Consider the following 23914-nt stretch of genomic DNA (forward strand, 5'->3'; position numbering starts at 1 on the left):
GAGTGAAGGCTACTCTCCTGATGCCGGATTCCTCACTGCACCTGCGCCGACTACGTCACAGTGAGGAAGCTGGCATCAGGAGAGCAGCCTTCACTCACTGCGCCTGCGCCGAATACAGAAGTGAATGGCGCAGGCACGGGATTTCGTAAGCGATGCTGCGAACCGTGACATCAATCAAGAGGAGCGGGGCGGGCAGAACAGGGGACCTGGGCGGGATAGAGGGTGAGTAGACGGAGCCTCTAGGTGCTGATTCTGTGCCCACATAGCACCTAGAGGCTCATTAGCGTATTATAAAAGGGTGTATTTTTGCAGAACGGCTGCAGGGAGAAATGTAAAAAACACACTGCTATGTAGTGCTGACATTAGCGCATCGCTAATATCAGTCAGCTACATAACAGTATTTCTGATGGTAGAAACCCTTTAATAACAAACCCAGCCCTGCTCCATCTCTGTTGAGCTCCATTGGCCCTCTGGGGTGACCTATCCACCATCTCCAAAATCAGTTAATTATATACAGTCGTTTGCAGTCATTCTGGTTGATTCCAAAATTGCTGTCGTCCCGAATCCAGGCTCACAATGAGAAACATGAAAATCGTTTAAAGGGCCGGTTACTCGGCCAGCATCTAATAATGCTCCTACGGATGTAAATGTCTCCGGAGATTCTCAGCCCCAGTGGTCAAGTTCCTGTCACTCCTCCCACACGTTGGTCAGACTCTCACCAGCCAGAAATGGCTGACAACAGAGAACAATAGTTGACTATACTCTGTGGTGAGCTTTTGCTCATATTAAAAATTGCTGAAAATAAGAAACAAGTATGGGGTTACTGCCCCTTTAAGGATCAAACACCACAGGAGCTTGCAATTTGGTGTCATAGGTTCTTGCCAGACACACAGACCCCCTTAATTGACTCGACCATATTATTTATTTATTTTTTTGTTCACCCATTGTGGGTTAATTAAGTAATTGAAATCCCGAGGAACGTTCCATTCTGGGATTCTCAGGTTATGTCCTTCAGAGTCTTCCATGCAAATGGCTTTACTGCAGCAGATGAGTCCAGTAGATTTGCATGCTACTCTGCACGTATTCAAATGACATATTGTATTTCACCTCCTGAGGGCGCTCTGCCCGACTTCACGGGATGATCTCTGCTGAATACTCATCTTGTAAATACCAGCTCTTCTCCACTGGGACCTCCGCCCCCTCCAGGACCCTGTGTCTGTGATGTCTCTCCAGGCAGTCGGTGACCAGGCCGTAGAGATTGGGGTCAAATTTGTTTGCAAATAAATGCGGAGAATCGATCAACCAGCGCAGATCTCCGAGCCCGTAGATGCAGATGTCCCGGACATAATGCCCTGAGAGAGGAACAGGACAGAGATTAGGGAAAAAGTGACTTCAGTGGACTTCCAGCTGAGGGTTTGTTACAGTTGTATCCAGTGTAGAAACACACCAGCAGCACCGATATCTCCTGTCCTGGGAGTTTGTTCCAATATATCAGGGCAGGTAAGATTGTTTACCTCTCGGGGTATTGTCTGGACTGGGTATTATTGGAACAAAGCCTCAGCTGTGAGAAGTTTTGGGTTGGGACAGGTTTCTACACCTGGATGTGAAGAATAAATGTGAATTCTCACTCGCTGGCAGAGATTTGGGAAATTGCGAACTAAATTAGGCTTAATTATTACTGTATTAGAAAATTGCAGAACCTTTTTTTTTTTTTTTTTTTGTTTACACCCTTTTAAAGGGGTAGTCCAGGATTATAATTATGTGGCTGCGTTTTTCCAAAACCAGCACTGCCGCAACCAAGGATGGTGTCTGGTATTGCAGTTCGGCTCCTTTTAGGCTTGGTTCTTCTGTCCGAAGAACATGGTCTGTGTCTTGGTTGCACGGCTCCCCTCACCTAAACTGACCGCATCATTGTGTTTTATGATAGTCGGTTCCCATCTGATTGCAGGTCTATTGTACTATACTCACATGTATAATACACTGTATAATAGATCCGAGATCACATAGGAATCCACTGTGTTATAAAACACTATGATGCAGTCGGTTCGGGTCAGGGGAGCCGCAGCCGACACCCGGACTGCGTTTCCCGGACTGATCAGGGTGATGTCAATCAGCCCTCAAAGTGAATGCGCATGAGCTGTAATACCACTCACAGCCTTTGGACAGGTGTGGTGCTGGTTTCAGAAGTAAGCAGCCATGTGTTTTTTGTAATCCTGGAGCTAAGGGCATGGTTTCAAGGGCACTTCCTCCAACTTAAAGGGGTTGTCCTGTTTCAGAAGGAAACTAGACAGCACATGCTCTCCACCCTCTCTAATGAATAGACTGTTACTTACCCAAAACATCCTGTGCTCCTGTCCCGATTCTCTGTTTTACCTGGCTGCAGCAGTGTTGTCACGTCAACACGTGACCACTGCAGCCAATCGCTAGCCTCTTTGGTGCACTGCATGTCAATGTGATGTCACCAGTGCCGTCAGGTTAACAGAGCCCTGCCGGGAGAATCGGCGCGGTAGCATGGGAGCTGTCAAGTAAGTGATGATCTTTTCTTTATTGCAAGTGAATCACATGTGGTGTTTGGTTTCTTCTTGAAACCAGACAACCCCTTTAAGTTGGAGGAAGTGCCCTTTAAGACCATGGCCTTGTCTCTACAGCTGTCAGTGTTTACTCCATTTCTTACACCAAAGACATGGAGTGGCTTGTTAGTTGCAGTATGGCGCAAATTAAAGAAGCCCTCCTAGGAAAAGTGACATACTGCGCTATGACACAGGGATTCTCTTTGGTGTTCTTGGAATCCATGTGTCAGCCTGTCCCTCACACTGCTGCAGTGCGAGTATGGCGACCGAATCGGTCATGTGACTCCCAGCGTTCCCAATGTAAAGAAACTCACAAGAGGCGCGTTGGAGTCACATAACCCCTCTTCTGGCCGGGAGCGCACACTGATAGCCTGGCTCGGACCTAAATGTTTCTGTGGGAAACAGATTGAACGTTGCCCCTCAGAGTGCAAAGGCAGAATGAGATTGTAAAGGTTACCACTGCAGCCAGAGTGTAAGGTGCCCTCCTGGTCCCTCCATTTTACAGCTCGGATGTTCCCCTCCCAGCCAGCGTCCGGGGTGGATCCTGGGAAATCTGGAAACAGAAAAATCCAGTGCACGGTTTAAAGGGCTGATGGTTACTTAGCGGAGCGGTGACTGTGGATCCTTGTCCTGTTGACCGGCTGCGTTTCTGCTCTCCTGCTTAATTGGGCATTACAGATGGTTTTTCTGCTTTGTGTCCATGAAGCTTAAATGGGTTTTTCAGGCTCCTGTTGTTGAGGACCCCAGGATAGGTAATTGATATCTGGTCAGTGAGGGTCTGACACCCCGCACCACTACTGATCAGCTGTTCTTTGCAGCCTCTGGTGCTGGAACAAGCACTTTGAATGGAACAGGAAGCACAGCCCCGTTCAAAGAGTAGTGGCCGTGCTGGGTTACTGCACCCCAGCTCCCATTCACTTCAATAGGAGCTAAGCTGCAGTAACCAACTGTGACCACTACACTTTGAACAGCACTGTTCTTCCTGCTCCAGCTGATTAGTGGGGGTGCAGGTTTTCAGGCCCTCACTGGTCAGACATTAATATAATACCTGGAAAACCCCTTTAGGGCCCATTTACACATCCGCAGTGTTTTGCGGATCTGCAGAACACCGGTCCAGCACCCCAATAGAAATGCCTATTCTTGTCCGAAGCTGTTGTCAAGAATAGGACCTGTTGTGTTTTTTTTTTTTTTTTTTTGCGTAGCTGCGGACCAGAAATGCTGATGTGGACAGCACACACGGACAGTATCTTTTCCGTCCGCACCCGTTCCGCATAATTGCAGAACGGATGCGGACGTCTGAATGGAGCCTTAACCAGAACTTGCATTGCAGTTCCTCACAATTTGCAAGCTTGCAGTCAGTAAATGTAAACTATTTTAGCCCTACAGACTTTGTATTTCTCACAAGTGAGGGTTTGCCACAAATGTATCCAGTCTAAACTATCCTCTGTGAGGTAAGCAAGCGAGCAGCACCAAACTCTCTCCTGATAATGTGCCACAGGCTGGACGGTGTATCAGCATAAGTATCCCAGAGGATTGTCTAAACTCAATACAATTGTAGCAAGCCTTTATCTGTGAGAAGTATTAGCTCAGGACATGTTTTCAGCCTCTGAATGTGAATAAGGGTCTGTTCCCATTCACTGACAGCAGGTAGAGTTCTTGACGAGCATAAGGGGTTGATGCCCAGAGTCTAATAGAAATCTGCAGAATCTTTTATTATACAATTATTGAGATTGTAGCCTGGACTCTAGGGGGTTACGGACGAGGTAAGGACTCTACTAGGTTTCATGTGCAGATCTCTCACCTTTCATCCTGTTGAGGGTCACCCAGTAATGCTCATCCGGACTGTAGGATTCCTTCGACCACTCTAGAAGATCTTTAGCCCTTTGGTCAGTCAATAAAAATTCTACAAACTCCCTTGTCAGGGCATAGTAGGCAGTTCCGAAGTAAAGCGTGATGTTGTGAGGGGGGGCAGCCTTCCCTCTTTGGGTAGGATAGGCGTAGGACATCCCCATATGGACAAACTCCTTGTAAGTGATTTGAGTCCGGTACCTCATATGCGGCGGCTGGATCACGCCCGGTGTCAGGTTCCGTCCTTTCCATTTGCTCTTGAGATACTGTACAATCTCCCTGTTGGTTTTCATGGGGAAGTCTTGGCCGCACAAGTTTATGACGTGTCTCCACAGAACGTCGGAGCGGACGAGGTCCTCCATGCAGTTGATATCGGCGCGTAGTCGAGAGAACCCCGCATAGACCACTGTCTCTTGCTGGGATGCTATAAACACGTTCTGGAAGCAGCTGGCGAGCCTCCACACCGCCTGACTGTACGTTTTGGGAGACTTCTTGTCGATGTGGATGCAGTAGACGTTCTGCGGGGTGTAAATAGCGGAAAACAACTTGATGAACATGTGCAACTGTTTGTGTATGGTCAGGATGTACGCCAAGGGGTAGTCCGCCTCCTCCGACGACAGCGGCTTTGTAATAAAGTGCAGGTTGTTTATCAGGGTGGAGCAGTTGAACTGTAAGTTGATTGCTCCATCTTCTCTGGGTGGGGGCAGGGCTTCTTGACATATCTTTCCCACCACTAGGGCGCTTGGCTTCTCCTCAAATAACGCTTTACAGAGTTCTCCGGGATAGAAACCACATTCCTTGATCTCCTCAATGGTCAGCCTGTCCTCAGGTTGGTTAAAATTGTTAATGGCCAAAAGGATGAGGCAGAGGCCGACACAGAACATAAATCCTGACTTGGTGCACCCAAGGAGGCTCATTGTCTGTCTGCTCTGCATCGGCCTTGTCATCAGCATTATTGTGTGTTTGTTTGTTTGTGATCCTGCCTGAAAAAAAAATACAGAGAAAACATCCTTAACAATATGTAGTGTTACATAATATCTAATTCTCAAGTCACATCCAGAGCTTCATTCACAATTCTCATTCTTCATTCACATCCAGAGCTGCATTCACCTTTCTTAGGCCTCATGCACACGACCGTATGTAATTTGTAGTCTGCAAAAAAACTGAACTGCTAAAAATACGGATGACGTCCGTGTGCATTCCGTATTTTGCGGAACACAACAGCCGGCCCCTAATAGAATAGTACTATCCTTGTCCGTAATGCGGACAATAATCGGACATGTTCTATTTTTTTTTTGCAGAATGGACAAACATTCCGTTTGTCCATTCTGCAAAAAAAATACACATAGCACACAGACTATATATATATATATATATATATATATATATATATATATATATATTGCTTGATAATGGTCCCAGCAAGCGGACCGAAACGTCGCATAGGTGAATAAAGGGTCCCACTTTTTTTTCACCAAACGGATGTGCTGCGGTGTCATTCTTTATTCTATCTATATCTCTCTCTCTCTCTCTCTCTCTATCTATCTATATATATATATATATATATATATATATATATATATATATAAAAAATTTTTTTTTTTATATGGTTCCGTATACGGTCCACACAAAAAAAATGGTAACTGACACAGAAAGAAAATACGTTTGTGTGTGCGTGAGGCCTTATTCAGTTGTTTCCACAGCTGCATTCACAATTCTCCACTTGGGCCACTGGAAACAGATCATTTGTCTACAGTACATCCCATGTATTTTCTCCAGTCCTATCTAGAGCTGCTAATGCTTCTGCTGCTTGAGTTTGAAATCTGTCAGCATATACTTTATACTTTGATGTCCACCATACACATCCTATCTGTAGAGAGATCTTTCCTGGCCATTCATGGGTTCCTTTTATACACGTAGATATTGTGCCCGATGACAAGTGTTAGGCAATACAATTGCCGTGTTTGTGAGCGGGGAGGGGGGGTGCCCTACAGCCTATTTATACCTGCAGGCACACAGCCAGAGGTGCGGTACGTCAGCGTTACAGGCACTTCCGGTTTGGCTGGGTCACCATCGGATTCTGTGTGCGCTAGTGGCGGTTTTGCGGTGAGGCGTTTTTCCACAGCAGGCGCTGCTACTCCTGGTAGGACGAAGGCTGCTGGGGCTTGCTGGCAGCCTGGGACATGTTCGATCGAAGCTGTTATCCGGGGGGCAGGGTTGGCGGTGCTTACTCAGTTTTGTTCCCGTCTCAAATGGCGCGCACTGGGCTCACAGCCGGCGTGCTCGGCCCTTCCCAGGGCGTGTCGGGGTGTGCGGGGGCGCCATCTGCTGGTCATTTTTAGCTGCGCGGCTCTGCAGCTTTGCCAGCACATCCTAGTGCTGCTCGTTATGTTTTTTGTGTTTAGCTGATTTTCTGGGGGGGAGGGGGGGCCTGGGACCCACAAGTCTGTTTTAATAAAAAAATATATAATCAACCGTCTCTGTTGTCAACCCATCCCATTAAAGGTGTCCGTCAAGAAACGACCCACTCGACAGCCTTTTACCGATAGCATGTTTAGGTCTTTATCGGACATGTTGCAGAATAACCCGTTTGGTCAGCACATCAGCCTACTAATTAAAACAGCCATGTACTTGGCTTTCTATGGGTTCCTCAGGCCGGGTGAGTTTTCCTGTGCCAGCACATCTTTTAATTACTTGCGCAAGAGTCGGCTGCGCTGGAGTAGCTCTTGCTACACTCTTACCGGCCGGGGGAACCTGTAACAGTCAAGTATTTTGCCACTGGTAATAAATGGTGCCTGGTGAGGGTATTGCTTCAGTGGTTGCAGTTTATCAAAGCTGAGCCAACGGATTTCCTCTTGCTCAATTTGGTAGATGCTCCCTTGAATATCGGTACGTTCCTCAAGGTTCATCTGCATATTGTTAGCCAATTCAGTAGTTAACCCTTTGTCCATAACCGGTTACTCCATCCGTATTGGCGCAGCGTCAGCTGCTTCTGAGCATAACTTACCGGTCCATATCATAAAAAAAAATGGGTCGGTGGAGTTCTGCTTGCTATTACTCGATATATTCCCGATTCTCATCATGAATTGTCACTTGCCTTTCAGGATTTGGTTATGTAATTATGTCCTAAAGATACCTTTGCTATATCTATGGTCTGTTATTTTTGGCCCCTTTAGGCTGCTCTTCTACAGCAGTTCTGGCATAATCCTTCTGCTGTTAGGTAGGGTGTGTTCTTACATGAGCCGATCCGAGCGCAAGTGTTGGGCAATACAATTGCCGTGTTTGTGAGAGGGGAGGCGGGGCCCTACAGCCTAATTATACCTGCAGGCACACAGCCAGAGGTGCGGTACGCCAGCGTTACAGCCCTCCCAAAACCCCCTTCGTTCTTAGGGCACTTCATATTAGGGTTGCCCCCTTTAGGCTGCCCTTCTACAGCAGTTCCGGCATAATCCTTCTGCTATTAGGTAGGGTGTGTCCTTACATGAGCCGATCCGAGCACAAGCAGCAATAGATGTCAACAGGATGGCGACCGCCGCACGTTACTTGCATTTATGTGCTGTTAGTATTCAGACAAACCATCAGTGTCCACATGCATTTTTCATTGTTCAGCAGCATCACGCCCGGGCCATGTGCTGCTGACTATTGAGCGTGTTTTGTTTTTGAAATTTAATTTATTCTGAATGGAAAATGATCCCCTCAGAATGCATCAGTTTGCCTCCGTTCAGTCACCATTCCGCTCTGGAGGCCTGCCTGCAGCGTTTTTCTGTCCGCCATGTGGTGCGGAGCAAGACGTCCTGACACACAATTCAAGTCAATAGGGACGGATCCGTCCCCCGTTGACTTTCAGTGGTGTTCATGATGGATCCGTCATGGCTATAGAAGACATTAATACAACCGGATCCGTTCATGACTGATGCATGCGGTTGTATTATGGTAACGGAAGCGTTTTTGCAGATCCATGACTGATCCGCAAAAAACGCTAATGTGAAAGTAGCCTTATTAGGAGAAGTTAAATAGCCAGTCTTAAGGTCAGCTCAGTCCTTTGAATCCAGTAGGGATGTTTTGGAGCTGCACTTGTACAAGAAGACAAACAGTGCGAGTTTGTGAGCGTTCATATTTGATTTAAAATACGTGTTTGTATTAAGTGTGTGACTTTTTAGATTGTGACTTGAGAAATTCAGGGACTTTCGGAGGGGGCTACACTAAATCAGTTTCTTATCACTGCACTGTATTGTATTTTTTTTTTCTCTTTTCTTGCGTAATCCCCATTTAGTATGTGTTCCATTATTGACAGCACAGTCCAGTGCACATCTTGTCTAATGTGTGCAGTCCTGGAACAGCCGTTTGCGGGTGCATATCTTTGTTCAAAATGTGAGCAAATTGCCCGTTGGGAATCGCACATTGTCTATCTAACTGGGCGAGTTTCAACACAGAAGAGTTGACAATTTGGAAAAGAGTTTGCTGTTCACTGAGCTGGCACTCTATGAGGTAGATGCGGGGAAAGGTGGTAGCATGGAGGCTCAGGAAAGTGAGGTAGCTAGCTAGATAACATTTAGAAAGCAGTGTAGAGGGAAGAGTGCCAGGGAGGCTAGTGCTGATCTAGCTCACCTCTACAAGTTTGAAAGGTTGGCAGATGAGGGGGATGTCTGTTTAGGACAGCACTCCTGCAGCCGGACCCTTCCTCTGTCAGTAAGGGGAATGTCCGCTCCAGTAAGCAGGAGAGCAGGGCAGGCCAGACAGGTGCTGGTAGTGGGAGACTCAATTAGGGGTACAGATAGGGTGATCTGTCACAAAGACCGGGATCATCAAATGGTGTGTTGTCTTCCTGGCACTCAAGGTTGACAGATTACTGGGAGGGGCTGGAGAAGACCCAGCAGTCATGGTCCATATTGGAACAAATAAAAAAAAAGTTAGAGGTAGGTGGTGCGACCTTAAAAATGATTTTAGGGATTTAGGTCACAGACAAGGACCTCAAAGATGGTGTTTTCCAAAATGCTACCTGTACCACGAGCCACACCTGAAAGGCAGCGTGAGATTAACAAGTGGCCCCCCGTGGGCCTCCATCAGCCCCCCCCCCCCCGTGGGCCTCCATCAGCCCCCCCCCCCCGTGGGCCTCCATCAGCCCCCCCCCCCGTGGGCCTCCATCAGCCCCCCCCCCCGTGGGCCTCCATCAGCCCCCCCCCCCCGTGGGCCTCCATCAGCCCCCCCCCCCGTGGGCCTCCATCAGCCCCCCCCCCCGTGGGCCTCCATCAGCCCCCCCCCCGTGGGCCTCCATCAGCCCCCCCCCCCGTGGGCCTCCATCAGCCCCCCCCCCCGTGGGCCTCCATCAGCCCCCCCCCCGTGGGCCTCCATCAGCCCCCCCCCCGTGGGCCCTCCATCAGCCCCCCCCCCGTGGGCCTCCATCAGCCCCCCCCCCGTGGGCCTCCATCAGCCCCCCCCCGTGGGCCTCCATCAGCCCCCCCCCGTGGGCCTCCATCAGCCCCCCCCGTGGGCCTCCATCAGCCCCCCCCCGTGGGCCTCCATCAGCCCCCCCCCGTGGGCCTCCATCAGCCCCCCCCCGTGGGCCTCCATCAGCCCCCCCCCCCGTGGGCCTCCATCAGCCCCCCCCCCCGTGGGCCTCCATTAGCCCCCCCCCGTGGGCCTCCATCAGCCCCCCCCCGTGGGCCTCCATCAGCCCCCCCCCCGTGGGCCTCCATCAGCCCCCCCCCGTGGGCCTCCATCAGCCCCCCCCCGTGGGCCTCCATCAGCCCCCCCCCGTGGGCCTCCATCAGCCCCCCCCCGTGGGCCTCCATCAGCCCCCCCCCGTGGGCCTCCATCAGCCCCCCCCCGTGGGCCTCCATCAGCCCCCCCCGTGGGCCTCCATCAGCCCCCCCCCGTGGGCCTCCATCAGCCCCCCCCCGTGGGCCTCCATCAGCCCCCCCCCGTGGGCCTCCATCAGCCCCCCCCCCGTGGGCCTCCATCAGCCCCCCCCCCGTGGGCCTCCATCAGCCCCCCCCCGTGGGCCTCCATCAGCCCCCCCCCCGTGGGCCTCCATCAGCCCCCCCCCGTGGGCCTCCATCAGCCCCCCCCCGTGGGCCTCCATCAGCCCCCCCCCCCGTGGGCCTCCATCAGCCCCCCCCCCGTGGGCCTCCATCAGCCCCCCCCCCGTGGGCCTCCATCAGCCCCCCCCCCCCGTGGGCCTCCATCAGCCCCCACCCCCCGTGCCTCCACCCCCCCCCCCCGTGGGCCTCCATCAGCCCCCCCCCCCGGGGGCCTCCATCAGCCCCCCCCCCGTGGGCCTCCATCAGCCCCCCCCCCCCCGTGGGCCTCCATCAGCCCCCCCCCCCCCGTGGGCCTCCATCAGCCCCCCCCCCCGTGGGCCTCCATCAGCCCCCCCCCGTGGGCCTCCATCAGCCCCCCCCCGTGGGCCTCCAACAGCCCCCCCCCCCTGGGCCTCCATCAGCGCCCCCCCCCCCGTGGGCCTCCATCAGCCCCCCCCCGTGGGCCTCCATCAGCCCCCCCCCCCCGTGGGCCTCCATCAGCCCCCCCCCCCGTGGGCCTCCATCAGCCCCCCCCCCCCCCGTGGGCCTCCATCAGCCCCCCCCCCCCCGTGGGCCTCCATCAGCCCCCCCCCCCCCATGGGCCTCCATCAGCTTCCCCCCTTGGGCCACCATCAGCCCCCCCATGGGCATGGGCCAAGTGCCTCCTCACAGTAGTTATCGAAAGATATGTGCCCCATATGAAAACTGTTGTAATTCCTACACCGTTCACCTGATTTGGATGTAAATACCCTCAAATTAAAGCTGACAGTCTGCAGGTAAAGCAGATCTTGTTAGTTTAATTTCAAATCCATTGTGGTGGTGTATGGAGCCAAAAATGTTAGAATTGTCAATGTCCCAATATTTATGGACCTGACTGTATTGATCACTGTGACGAGGGGACATCCTCTGCGTCTGGAGGAAAGAAGGTTTGTACACAAACATAGAAGAGGATTCTTTACGGTAAGAGCAGTGAGACTATGGAACTCTCTGCCTGAGGAGGTGGTGATGGTGAGTACAATAAAAGAATTCAAGAGGGGCCTGGACGTATTTCTGGAGCTTAATAATATTACAGGCTATAGCTACTAGAGAGGGGTCGTTGATCCAGGGAGTTATTCCGATTGCCTAATTGGAGTCGGGAAGGAATTTTTTTCTCCTAAAGTAAACTTGCTTGCTACAACCTGGTGTGAAACATAGAAACATAGAATGTGTCGGCAGATAAGAACCATTTGGCCCATCTAGTCTGCCCAATTGGGTTGTGGAGTTATATATAAAATCTATCCACTCGCCAATTGTAGCCACTGCTACCTTTTACTAAATTTGCTCCTACCTCCAGGTTGTTTGTAGTGTTTTTTTGCCTTCCTCTGGATCAACTTGCAGGCTGAACTGGATGGACAGATGTCTTTTTTCAGCCTCATAAACTGCTACTATGTATATCGGTACATATCCAAGAAAGGAAAAAAAAATAATACATGATCCCCTCAACCTCTACCTAACCTTAACCACACCATCCACCCAACCCAAGCAACAAGCACCATCGGGGGAAAGGGGAAAAAATAATAAATAAATCAATCAAAATTCTAATTACTGCCAACCAACCCAAATCCTATCCCAAACACTTAACTGATTGTTCTTTATATAATCAAATGTATTCCTAGCTCTTGATTCTATTCATTACCTGTCTCCACTCCTCTTTTTCTGGGTATTTTGCTGAGCCCCATGATTTTACAATAATAAGTCATGCTATCAATAACCCTCTTAACCATATCTTGTAGCAAGGAGAGAGCGTGATAAGTCAGCACTTCTCTCCTCATTCTAGCATTGGTGGGAGTCTCAGCACTTTGACCACCATCGATCGCTAGAAAGAGGAGAGAGAAGGGCTCACCTATTGCCCTCTCTCCTTACTGCAGGAGATGGACTCAACAGAAAGTCTATGGGCCTGTCTTTATTGTCTCCTGCACTCAGACCCCTGTCAACCTATGGAATGAAAAGTGCTCACATGTCCCTGTTTGCTGCAGGAGACATAATCAAGATGGGCCCATAGACGTTCTGTTGAGTCCATCTGATTTCCGTCCTGCAGAGGAAAAAGCGTGATATGCAAGGGCTTCTCTTTGTCCTAGCGATCGGTGAGGTACTTTGCACTCACCTTCTACCTATCAAAACTTTTGATGCGTCGCTATCAAATATTCTCTGAAAACTCAGTGACCCTTTCACGTGCTTTAGTGGGTCACTTTATAAACCACCTTCGTGCAGATCGTACATTATATAACCTATGCATTTCGAGTACCACTTGGAGCCGAACCCGATTTTCGGGAAATTGTGTTTTTTTTTTTTTTTTTTTTTTTTACAGTAGAAATAGATTTTTGAAGTTATTATGCGAAGTCTCTTGAGAAACTTAGGCTCATAGGAGCCAATCCATTCTAGTACTCGCTCCGTACAGTATTCAAACAAAGTATTACGCGAATCTACTTCGGATGTTTCATCAGAAGTTGATTCGCTCATTAAAGTCGCTCATCCCTAATAATATTCAAACACAAGTTTAGACCCTGTGGAGCCCGAGTCTCCAATTGCAGGGCTCCGTATGGACGTTATGCCTCCAGTCACCACCTCTAGGCGGTTTGATAACCTTTTCACAACTGTACACGATGTCCCCTCCATGTACATATAACAAATGCATGGAAGTTGCTGAAACCTTTCTGGTTCCTGGATTATGAATATTAATAATGTGCTCTGACTCTATAGATCTATGTCATGTCTGTCTGCATTAACAATTCTGCTGCTTGAGTTTGGGATCCTTTTACGTTAGGTCCTTTTTTTGCAAGTAGATATTCTGCCTGGTAACACGCGCCAATTACCAGCATGGCAACTGTCTTACGCAGTCTTCATTTATTTGCAGCAATTATGCAAACAGATGGTAATGAGATCTTTCGCCCCCATGTGGTTTTCCTTTCTCGGCAGCTCATCCCTGTTTAACTGGGGCAATATGTTGCCAACAAACTCATAAAAGATGCCATCACCCACCAAAAGAGAATTAGCTTGATTACAGGCTGGTTGGCAGCATGTTTACATGCTGCAGTTATTTTCTCTTTCTTACATATATCATCATCTCTCTGTGCCGATCAACCACTGCCCACGTATGCTCACTCCCCATGGTTTATGTAATAGCTGAACTGCTGAGCAGCCCGGTCTCCTCACCCTCCAGGTACCCACTTACCTGCTGAGCGTTCCTCACACCCTGACCAGAAGCTTCTGTGCAGCAGACGTCTCGGATGAGTTGTGGGTGGTGGTGTTGGTGCGTCAGGTACTAGCAGCGGAGATTGCGTTTCCAAGCAAGGTTTGCATTTCTTATCTGATGACTCCACGGGGCCCCTGGGACACTGCTTGTTAGTCCTTTTGGGCTTTATTAAAGAGAATGAAAGCTGTGAGGACTGGGTGTGCCCTTTACAGTATGACAAATATAATAATTTTTAGAATTTTTTTGTGGGGCGAGGGAGGAAGCGATTTTGTATGAAAAAGCACAAAAATGTTGCCAATTTGTTTTTTTGGGGGAACTTTTTGATTCGTTTTTATTGCATTTTTTGGGGGGGGGGGAAAGTTCTTTTAGATTTCTATACATGGCAGGCCTGAGGGCCATTGTTAAGCTCTTGGCTGCCATGGTAAGCCCACCGTATACCATGATCATGTTGTGGGGGGACAATGGCATCAGAAAGGCCCCCCCCCCCCTACCTCTCTCTAACCACTCACGTACTGCGATCGGCATCAGTTAACTCCAATCCTGATAGTTGAAATAGTTGAAGCAGGCTGCCAGCTGTATGGTACATTGATGGTGAGGGCACAACTGCCGTGCCTCCTCTATCACTGCGCTGTAATTGTGTTGCGGCTTGCAGGAAGTACGTATTTCCTAAAACTTAATATCATAGGGCTGGGTCGAATTAGGCATGTAACTTCTTAAAGAGGACCTTTCAGCACTACTGACACACCTGTTTTAATAGCTTCATGCATTCTCCATGTAATAACCGTTCTGGAACATCTATTCTTATGTCTCTATGATGTGCCGTTCCTTTTATTATTTCTACTAGAAGTTATGAATGAATTGCTAGCAGTCAGCAGTAAGGGTACAGAGGGGTGTTACCAGTTGGGGGTGTGTACCTGCACAGTCTCAAAATGGCAGGACTGATGGGATAAGCCTGTGCAGGTACACACCACCAACTGGTTACCACCCCTCTGTACCCTTACTGCAGATTTCTAGCAATTCATTCATAACTTCAAGTAGAAATAATAAAGGAATAGCACAACATAGAGACATAAGGATAGATGTTCCAGAATTGTTATTGCATGGAGAATGTATGAAGCAGGCATGTCAGGAGTGGGGAAAGGTCCTCTTCAACAAAGCACATTTCTGTTCCATTCAGAGTCTGTAGAAAGCTGGGTGACTAACCTTTTAAAGGGGTTGTCTGATTTTAAATTAAAACTAGGGCAGCACCTGTAAAGGATCAATAGTCACCCCTTTTCTTCCTGGCTGCAGTAGTGACATTCTGTGCACACAGGTCACCGTGCAACCAATTACTGGCATCAGGATTGTATAGGACAGTGGTGGCAAACCTATGGCACGGGTGCCAGAGGCGGCACTCCGAGATCTCTGTGGGCTCCCACACCCTGGATAAAGGTCTATGGTGTACCAATATGCCTTAGACTTTTCCTGCCATTCATCAGTGCAGGGCGCGCTATGGACAGCACAGGCAGCGCACTGAATGTAGTAAGGCTATTATAGCTATATGATACAGGTACAGGGAAGATATACTATACTGGACTGTAGTATTCCGTGCTGGCACTTTCCCATATATAACTGGGTTCTGGGTTGCGGTTTGGGCACTCGGTCCCTAAAAGGTTCGCCATCACTGGTATGGGATGTCACTGCTGAGGCCAATGATTAGCTGCAGTGGTGACCTGTGTGCATGAAATGTCACCGCTGCAGCCAGGAGAACAATTTTATTTAAAGGGATTTTCCAGGCTACACATTGATGCCTGTTTTAAGGATAGGTCATCAGTATCAGATCAGAGGGGTCCAACACCCCACACCCCGACTGGTCAGCTGATTCAAGCTGCTACCGCTCTGGAAACTTTGCTGTGTATGGACCTGAAGGCAGACAGCGCCGTTCACTGTGTAGTGGCCGTTCTGGGGTACTGCAGCTCACTTAAGTATTCTGGTGCTGAAAAATACAGTGTTTGGAGCCGTCTGCTTCTGTCCGTACACTGTGGGGCCTTATGCACATGACCGTGTGTTTTGCGGTCCGCAAACCACAGATCTGCAAAATACAGATACCAGCCGTGTGCATCTCACAATTTCAGCGGGCCTCATTGTCGAAATGTCTGTTCCTGTCTGCAAAACGGACAAGAGTAGGACATGCGGACATACAGATGTGTGCTGTCAGCATTTCTTTTTGCATCTCCGTTGAAATGAATGGGTCCGCATCCAGTCTGCAAAAAAGGTGTATCGGATGAAAAAAAAAAAAAAGGGTTGTGTGCATGAGACCTTAATCTCTGACGCCATGTCAAACCCCCACTGATCTGATATTGATGACCTATTCTGAAGATAAGGGTTAAAGAACCCCTTTAACTCTGACAGCCCCTTTAAGGCTAATGTTATTGATGGTTACCCAGGGCTATGTAGCCCAGAATTGTTTTAGTGGCGCTGATTTGATTTTATTATCTTACCCTATTATGTGTTTCCTGATGTCTTGAATCTGTCGACCACGTCCTCCACCGCTCTAGCCTTCATCTGCTCTGTGGTCACAGGTTTTTGCTAAATGGACCCACCTTCATGAAAGAAAAAGTTTTGCATGCAGAGTATTTTACTTATGCAAAACTGTCAAGCTTCACAAATGGTAAATTATCTGCACGAGTCCCCCGTGCTGCCTGTGAAGGTCAATGACGGAGGACCTGGCGTAGGGGGTACAACACAGTATAATATGGAATAGCCCAGAAACACCTTCTGGAAGAAAAAAAAAACGGCGCGGACAGCCATTAATATTGCTGCCTATTCTTGCCTTATTGCTGTATATATATATATATATATGTGTGTGTGTGTGTGTATATATATATATATATATATATATATATATAGTGCACCTAAATTCCAGCGGCTGAGAATGGGCCTAATCCATTTCGGCCGATATTGGTACATATCGGCAGAAAATATGGTGGTTATATACGTTCGGGCGGCCGGCGGCGCCCCTCATGCTGTGCCTCCTAAACGCTTGCCGCTCTAAAGAATCTCCGGCTCAGTGCTGCGCAGCCTGCTGTGTCTGCTCTGTGCTACTGCTGTTGTTAGTGTAGCGTGGCCGAGCTCTGTTCGTTCCGCGGTACAGGAGTATTTGTTTCCTGTACCCGGCCGGACTGACAGGAAGTGCTCACTTAGTGTGCACTTCCTTTCAGTCCGGCCGGGTACAAGAAACAAATGCTCCTGTACCGCGGACCGAACAGAGCTCGGCCACGCTACACAGGCTACACTAGAGGTGACAAGGGAGGGGGGAGGGGTGTAAAATGAGAGTGACAAGGGGGGGGTAGAATGAGTGACAAGGGAGGGGGGGTAGAATGAGTGTGACAAGGGAGGGGGGGTAGAATGAGAGTGACAAGGGAGGGGGGGTAGAATGAGAGTGACAAGGGAGGGGGGGGTAGAATGAGAGTGACAAGGGAGGGGGGGGTAGAATGAGAGTGACAAGGGAGGGGGGGGTAGAATGAGAGTGACAAGGGAGGGGGGGTAGAATGAGAGTGACAAGGGAGGGGGGGTAGAATGAGAGTGACAAGGGAGGGGGGTAGAATGAGAGTGACAAGGGAGGGGGGGTAGAATGAGAGTGACAAGGGAGGGGGGTAGAATGAGAGTGACAAGGGAGGGGGGGTAGAATGAGAGTGACAAGGGAGGGGGGGGTAGAATGAGAGTGACAAGGGGGGGGTAGAATGAGAGTGACAAGGGAGGGGGGGTAGAATGAGAGTGACAAGGGAGGGAGGGGGGGGGAGAGAGTGACAAAGGAGGGAGGGGGAGAGTGACATTTTTTTTTTAAATAACCACTTTGGGTGGCATTGTGTGTATAATATCTATGTATCTGTTTAACTTTATATTTTAATTCACTTTCCTTTTTTTTTTACTTAAAAAAAGTATTTTAAAAGTATTTGGGCAAAAAGGCAGTTTCGGTTTTCGGTCAAGGGCATCCTGAATTTTCGGTTTCGGACCAGAATTTTCATTTCAGTGCACCCCTAATATAGATAGATAGATAGATAGATAGATAGATAGATAGATAAGAAAACTACAGGCGGCACCACCCTCCAAACGAGGCGTAAAAAATGGGTGCAAAAATCCAAGTACGGCAGCAGGTGCTTACCCAGTAGTAGAGATGAAAAAATTGGACTGCACTCCAAGTAAATCTTCAGAATAATCTGTTTTTATTCACCCATATATGGCAAAGCGACGTTTCGGCTCCAACTGAGAAAGGCTCAGTTGGAGCCGAAACGTCGCTTTGCCATATATGGGTGAATAAAAACAGATTATTCTGAAGATTTACTTGGAGTGCAGTCCAATTTTTTCATATATATAATAATCCCAGCAACGTTTCGGCCTACTCAATGAGGCCTTTATCAAGCTTGATAAAGGCCTCATTGAGTAGGCCGAAACGTTGCTGGGATTAAAGTTTTGGGGTCTTCACCCTGTCACCTAAAGCTGGAAGTGCTGCATCGTCATTTGCAAAGTATATATCGTGGAGGAGAAGCCGACCTCTGTGAGGAGTTGCACCCAGTGCACAAGGTCTGACTGTGCTGCTGCGGTATTTGTGAGATAGATAGAGAGAGAGAGAGAGATATCTATCTATCTATCTATTTATATTTATTTTTTTTGGGACCACGGAACGGAGCAACGGATGTGGACAGCCTTTAGAGGCTTTCCGTTTAGCATGCCGTCATAATACAAGTATATGGCCAGCAGAACTGAACCCTCGGAGCTGGCCATACACTTGTATTATGCGGCATGCCGGCATTGAATTACGTGAGAATGGAATTAATTACGTAATTGACTTAAACCTCGAACCTGCAAAAAGGCAGGTTCGCTCAACTCTACTATTGAAGATGTATGGCCACCATAAGATAGACGCTAGCAGAATTGTAAATGCAGCTTTGGAGGTGACTGGAGTATAAAAAGAAAATATCTGATTTATAAGATATATGCAGTATCACAGCAGTGTATGTAGGTTTAGAACATCTGTATATGTATGATTTGGCATAGGAATCCGTCTTCTGCTCAAGGCCTCATTGTGCGTACATGGATTACATTTTCTCTATCTCTTCCTTGCTTCTAGTGTGGAGCAAGCTTCAAGGATGATGACGTCATTCTGCTGAATGGAGACAAAGATGAAATAGAGATGCTGAGGAAAAAGATGGAAGAAAGAAGATTAAGAGCCAAGATGGAGAAGGTAAGGCATATGTGGTCTGTAGCCATGATAGACTTAAAGGGTCAGTTCAGTCTTAAGTAAATTTAAGTTTAAAGGGGTTCTGCAGTTTGTTTAAACTAATGTTTAAAGCTTGCTGCGGTTTCTGTCCCGTATGGGAACGCAACCAAACGGAACGAAATGCAATTTGGTGCACTCCGTTCTGTTCAGTTTTGTCCTCATTGACAATGAATGGGGTCAAAACGGAAGCATTTTCCCTGGTATTGAGATCGTCTGTCTGGTCTCAGTAATGGAAAAGTTAAACGCAGGTGTGAAAGTAGCCTAAAGCATTCACAGAAGCTAAAAAACCATCATGGCCTAGTTCTGCCCTCACAGCTGAGAGTTTGTGAGGGCAGAACTCTGTGAGGCAAACGCAACAGCAGCTTAATACTTTGTCTCTTAGGCTACTTTCACACTTGCATTTTGGGCGGATCCGTCATAGATCTGCAAAAACGCATCCGTTACGGATCTGTTTGTATTATCTGTAACATAGCCAAGACGGATCTGTCATGAACTCCATTGAAAGTGAGTGGGAGACAGATCCGTTTTCTATTGTGTCAGAGAAAACTGATCCGTCCCCATTGACTTACATTGTGTGCCGTTTGGGTTAGTTTCGTCAAGAGGACAGCAAAACGCTGCAGGCAGCCTCCAGAGCGGGATGGAGACTGATCGGAGGCAAACTGATGCATTCTGAGCAGATCATTTTCCATTCAGAATGCATTAGGGCAAAACTGATCCGTTTTTGGACCGCTTGTGAACGGATCTCAACGGAAAGCCAAAACGCGAGTGTGAAAGTAGCCTTACACTGATACTACAGCTGAAACGATTAGGCTACTTTCACACTTGCGCTTTTGCTGGATCTGGCAGGGTTCAGCAAAAACACTTCCGTTAGGGTACTTTCACACTAGCGTTAAATTTTTCCGGTATTGAGTTTCGTCATAGGGGCTCAATACCGGGAAAAAAATGCTTCCATTTTGTCCCCATTCATTGTCAATGGGGACAAAACTGAACAGAACGGAATGCTCCAAAATGCATTCCGTTCCGTTTTAGTTGCGTTCCCAGACCGGAGAGCAAACCGCAACATGTTGTATTTTGCTTTCTGTCCTGGGAAAAATTGATCCGTCATGACCCCTAATGCAAGTCAATGGGGACTGATCCATTTTCTCTGCCACAATAGAAAACTGATCCGTCCTCCATTGACTTTCAGTGGAGTTCAAAACGGATCTGTTTTGGCAATGTTAAAGATAATACAAGCGGATCCGTTCATAACTAATGCAGACGGTTGTGTTATCAGTAACGGAAGCGTTTTTGCTGGACCCTACTGGATCCAGCAAAAACGCTAGTGTGAAAGTAGCCTTACTGATGATACAACCATCTGCATCCGTTATGAACGACGGATCCGGTTGTATTATCTTTAACATACCCAAAACAGATCTGTCATGAACTCCATTGAAAATCAATGGGGGACGGCTCTGTTTTCTATTGTCAGAGAAAATGGATCCGTCCCCATTGACTTGCATTGTGGGTCATGATGGATCAGTCTTGCTCTGCATCCCAGGACGGAAAGCAAACCGCAGCATGCTGCGTTTTGCTCTCCGGTATGAGAATGGAACGCATTTTGGAGCATTTTGTTCTGTTTAGTTACGTGGGGACACATTGACAATGAATAGGGACAAAATGGAAGCGTTTTTTTTTTCCTGGTATTGAGACCCTATGATGGATTAAATCAAGTAACTTGACACAAAAAAGTCCTCGATGATAATTTTTTTTAAATTTGTTTGTGCCGTGTGACCACGGAGCATGAGTGAAGCGCTTTTTATTACTCACTCAACATGGTCTCCCGCCAGCCCGCACCATGCTGCACTGTATTCTGACATACACACATTGTCAGGAGGTAGGGCACGTGAGCACGCACTATGAACTGACGCTGTGTGACATCAGGAGGACATTGCAGTGCGTGAAGAAGACGATGCAACTGTGGAGTGTCAGAGCGGAAAGGTAAGTATTTTATTTCACTGGCGCTGGGGACTGATGGCTAGTAGGGGTGAGATGGTGGCACTGGGGGCTTAACTGATGAGACTGATAGCTAGGAGGGGAACCTGATGGCACGGGGGGGGGGGGGGGGGTCGCCTGGTGGCGCTGAGGACTGATTGCAGGGTGCTCTGAGGTTGTTTTATGAATTTAATTTTTTTTTAATTTTTTTTCTCTGATTAGAGCACTCTATTAATCATTGGATTAATCGGTAGAATACTTGATTACAAAAATAATCGAAAGTTGCAGCCCTAACTGATACATTGTAACGAAATGCAGCTATTTGATTGTAAACAAAGTATTCATAAAACAGTAAATAATCCAGCACTGCTTCTTTCTACTTAAAATGGAGTTGTTGTTTTTTTTTTTTTTTTTATCCTCTAAAACCGCATACAACTAGAGGCAGAAAAATTCTGAAACATTTCGAGCTACTACAAGATCTTAACCGCTTGCCTACAGCTGCACAACTTTCTACGTCTCAGCAGTAGGCTCTTATCTGTAACCTGACATATAAAAGAGTTGGGTTACGTGGCGATCTGACGGCGGCCCATGCTGCCGCAGATCGCTGTGACAGCGCTGTCTTTTTGCATTGTAAAATCTAAAAGCTGTCAGGAAGTGCTTTTTGTTGGGTAAAATTGCCACCTGCTGGCTTTAAAATGAGATGTCAGCCTGCAGACTGGGAATTAACCTCTTCCTGCCTTGACTGTGGCAGAAAGGGGTTCATTCACTTGAAAAAAAAAAAAACTTAATGTCCAAATTTCCCCAAGATGAATAACATAAGATTTCACTTTGACTGGGCTTTTGGCACTGTACAAGATTTTTCTGGCAGTACGGTGCTATAGAACCAACAATAGAAAAATAGGCTGCCAAAATCCAAAATGCGCTCCAGTGTTTTGAAGTCTTGCTGTGAGCCCATTCAGTAGATAAATTACATAAATGGCACGTGGAGAGCACGCGCACACTGGTGACGTCAGATGCCGAGCTGGGTGAAAAAGAGTTGGTGAATTCAACCTGCCGCTGCCTCCACTGTGTTTCCTGCTTTGGAGATTTAATGTCAGCTCATGATGTCCTTGCAAGCCAGATGGATACTGCAGACCCACCCTCGGCTACTCCTATCCTGAGTTCTCCTGTGGGGTAAATCTCTGTGACCTTGCATATTTCATGTGTTTTTAAAATCTCTGATACCTGGTTGCTCCTCTACTTTTATAGGGGGTGAAAGAGCCCACAGTTAAAGGGGTATTCTCATCCTAATGATCACTGTTAAATCTGTTAATGATTTAACAGTGATCATTCTTCTAAATATATTTAATTAACAAATTCCCACCCCTTAGAAGAAAATAAACCTATACTTACCTGACTGTTGTCTTCCGTCTCCCCTGGTTACGGCCACCGCTCTTCCCAGGAATCGCGGTGGCCGCGCGTGCACAGACAACTTCTTCTCTTCTCCCGGCCGGGCCGCGCGCTGTACTGAACGCACACGCAGAGGCCGCGCATGCGCTATGGTGATTTCTTCCTGGCCAGTATAGTATACTTGCCAGGAAGAAGTCACCAGGGCGCATGCGCGTTCAGTACAGCGCGCGGCCCGGCCGGGAGAAGACATCAATCAAGATGGAGCCCGACCCCTGCCAAAACCAGGAAGTGGTCAGCACGCTGGGAGCAGGTAAGTATAAAACTGCGTGTTGATAATACCCCTTTAAATCCAAAAACACAAGATGCACAACTTGTGCAAAAAGACTCCCTGAAAATCACAAAAAGAAGCTCTGCCAGTCTTGCATTAATGAGCGTATAAAGAAAGAGAAACCATCTATCCTCATGGAGGTTAAATCTGTGATTCCAAGTAAAATTAAATCTTCCTTGGCCTCCCTCAAATCTGTCCCTCCTATGCTTCCTGCCAAAAAATCCAAAATGTCGGTTTTAGCCTCCTCTGATGCAGAGGCTTCCACTTCTAGACAAAATATGGAAGATTATGTATTGTCAGAGGGGGAAATTGTGGAAGATGAAAATAAATATTTCTTTTCTTCTGAGGATATTGAGTAGTTACTGGGGGCTGTGAGAGCTACTATGGGCATTGAAGATGTTCAAAAGCCCCGGTCAGTTCAGGATGAGATGTTTGGGGGACGTAGAGCGAAAAAATCCTACGTTTTTCCTGTAAACAAAAATATTAAAGACATTGATTCTGGATGAGTGGACTGATCCAGAAAGAAGACTGGGAGTCTCTAAGGAGTTTAAAAACAGGTTGTTGTTTGATCAGGCTGAAATACAAATCTTTAATGAGACCCCAATGAGGTGGCAAAAGTTGTCAAAAAAAAACTTCCCTGCCATTAGAGGATTCGTCACAACTAAAGGATCCAATGGAGAGTAAGGCAGATGCTCTACTGAGGAAATGCTGGGAAGCCTCCATGTTCGAGTTAAGATCAACATAGCGGCAACTTTTGTGGCCAGGGCCATGTATTTTTGGCTGGACGAATTAGAGAACCACATAAAAAACAAAACTCGCAGAAATCTCCTAAACTCCATCCCCCTTCTTAAGTCTGCCACAGCTTTTCTGGCTGATGCCTCCGCAGAATTGGTCAGATTTGCCGCTAAGGATGCGGCACTATCAAATTATTCGGAGTGCATTTTGGATGAAGTCTCTGGGGGGTTCACAGGACCTCCTATTGCGTTTTCTGGTGAATACGTTTTTGGGCCAGTACTAGATGCAATCCTATAGAAGGCTGCTGAAAAAAAAGGGTTCCCAGAAGAGAGCAAGAAGAAACTTTTTCGTCCCTTTAGCTCACAATCAAGATCCTACAGGGAAAAGGGAAAATCTGGACGATGGAGCTATCAGAAAGGGGGAAAATGGCAGAGGGTTCCTCCTTAATCCTCAGAACAAACAAACCGAAAAACAATGACGCCAGGGTACTAGGAAGGTTGAGAAATTTTCTATCTCCGTGGGAAGACGTAACCCAGAATCTGTGGGCCTTAGACATCGTAA

General features: G+C 47.9%; 1 protein-coding gene across 4 annotated transcripts in view; it reads right to left on the reverse strand.

The window, feature by feature from the left end:
• Positions 1–316: 316 nt before the first annotated feature.
• Positions 317–23914, reverse strand: part of LOC122942279 (beta-1,3-galactosyl-O-glycosyl-glycoprotein beta-1,6-N-acetylglucosaminyltransferase 7-like) — an 81825-nt gene continuing 58227 nt past the window's right edge. The window contains exons 1-5 of one of the 4 annotated variants that reach the window (XM_044299799.1): positions 14184–14309; positions 13650–13833; positions 4372–5401; positions 3028–3123; positions 317–1352 (exon numbers count right to left, since the gene is read on the reverse strand). In XM_044299799.1, the coding sequence (XP_044155734.1) occupies positions 1132–1352; positions 3028–3123; positions 4372–5371 (1317 nt within the window). In that variant the 5' untranslated portion in view covers positions 5372–5401; positions 13650–13833; positions 14184–14309 and the 3' untranslated portion in view covers positions 317–1131. Of the gene's footprint in view, positions 1353–3027; positions 3124–4371; positions 5402–13649; positions 13834–14179; positions 14310–23914 lie in introns of those variants that run through there. The other 3 variants (XM_044299800.1, XM_044299801.1, XM_044299798.1) reach the window with 3 other exon arrangements.

This window comes from Bufo gargarizans, chromosome 6, assembly GCF_014858855.1.
Source record: "Bufo gargarizans isolate SCDJY-AF-19 chromosome 6, ASM1485885v1, whole genome shotgun sequence".
Lineage (NCBI taxonomy): Eukaryota > Metazoa > Chordata > Amphibia > Anura > Bufonidae > Bufo > Bufo gargarizans.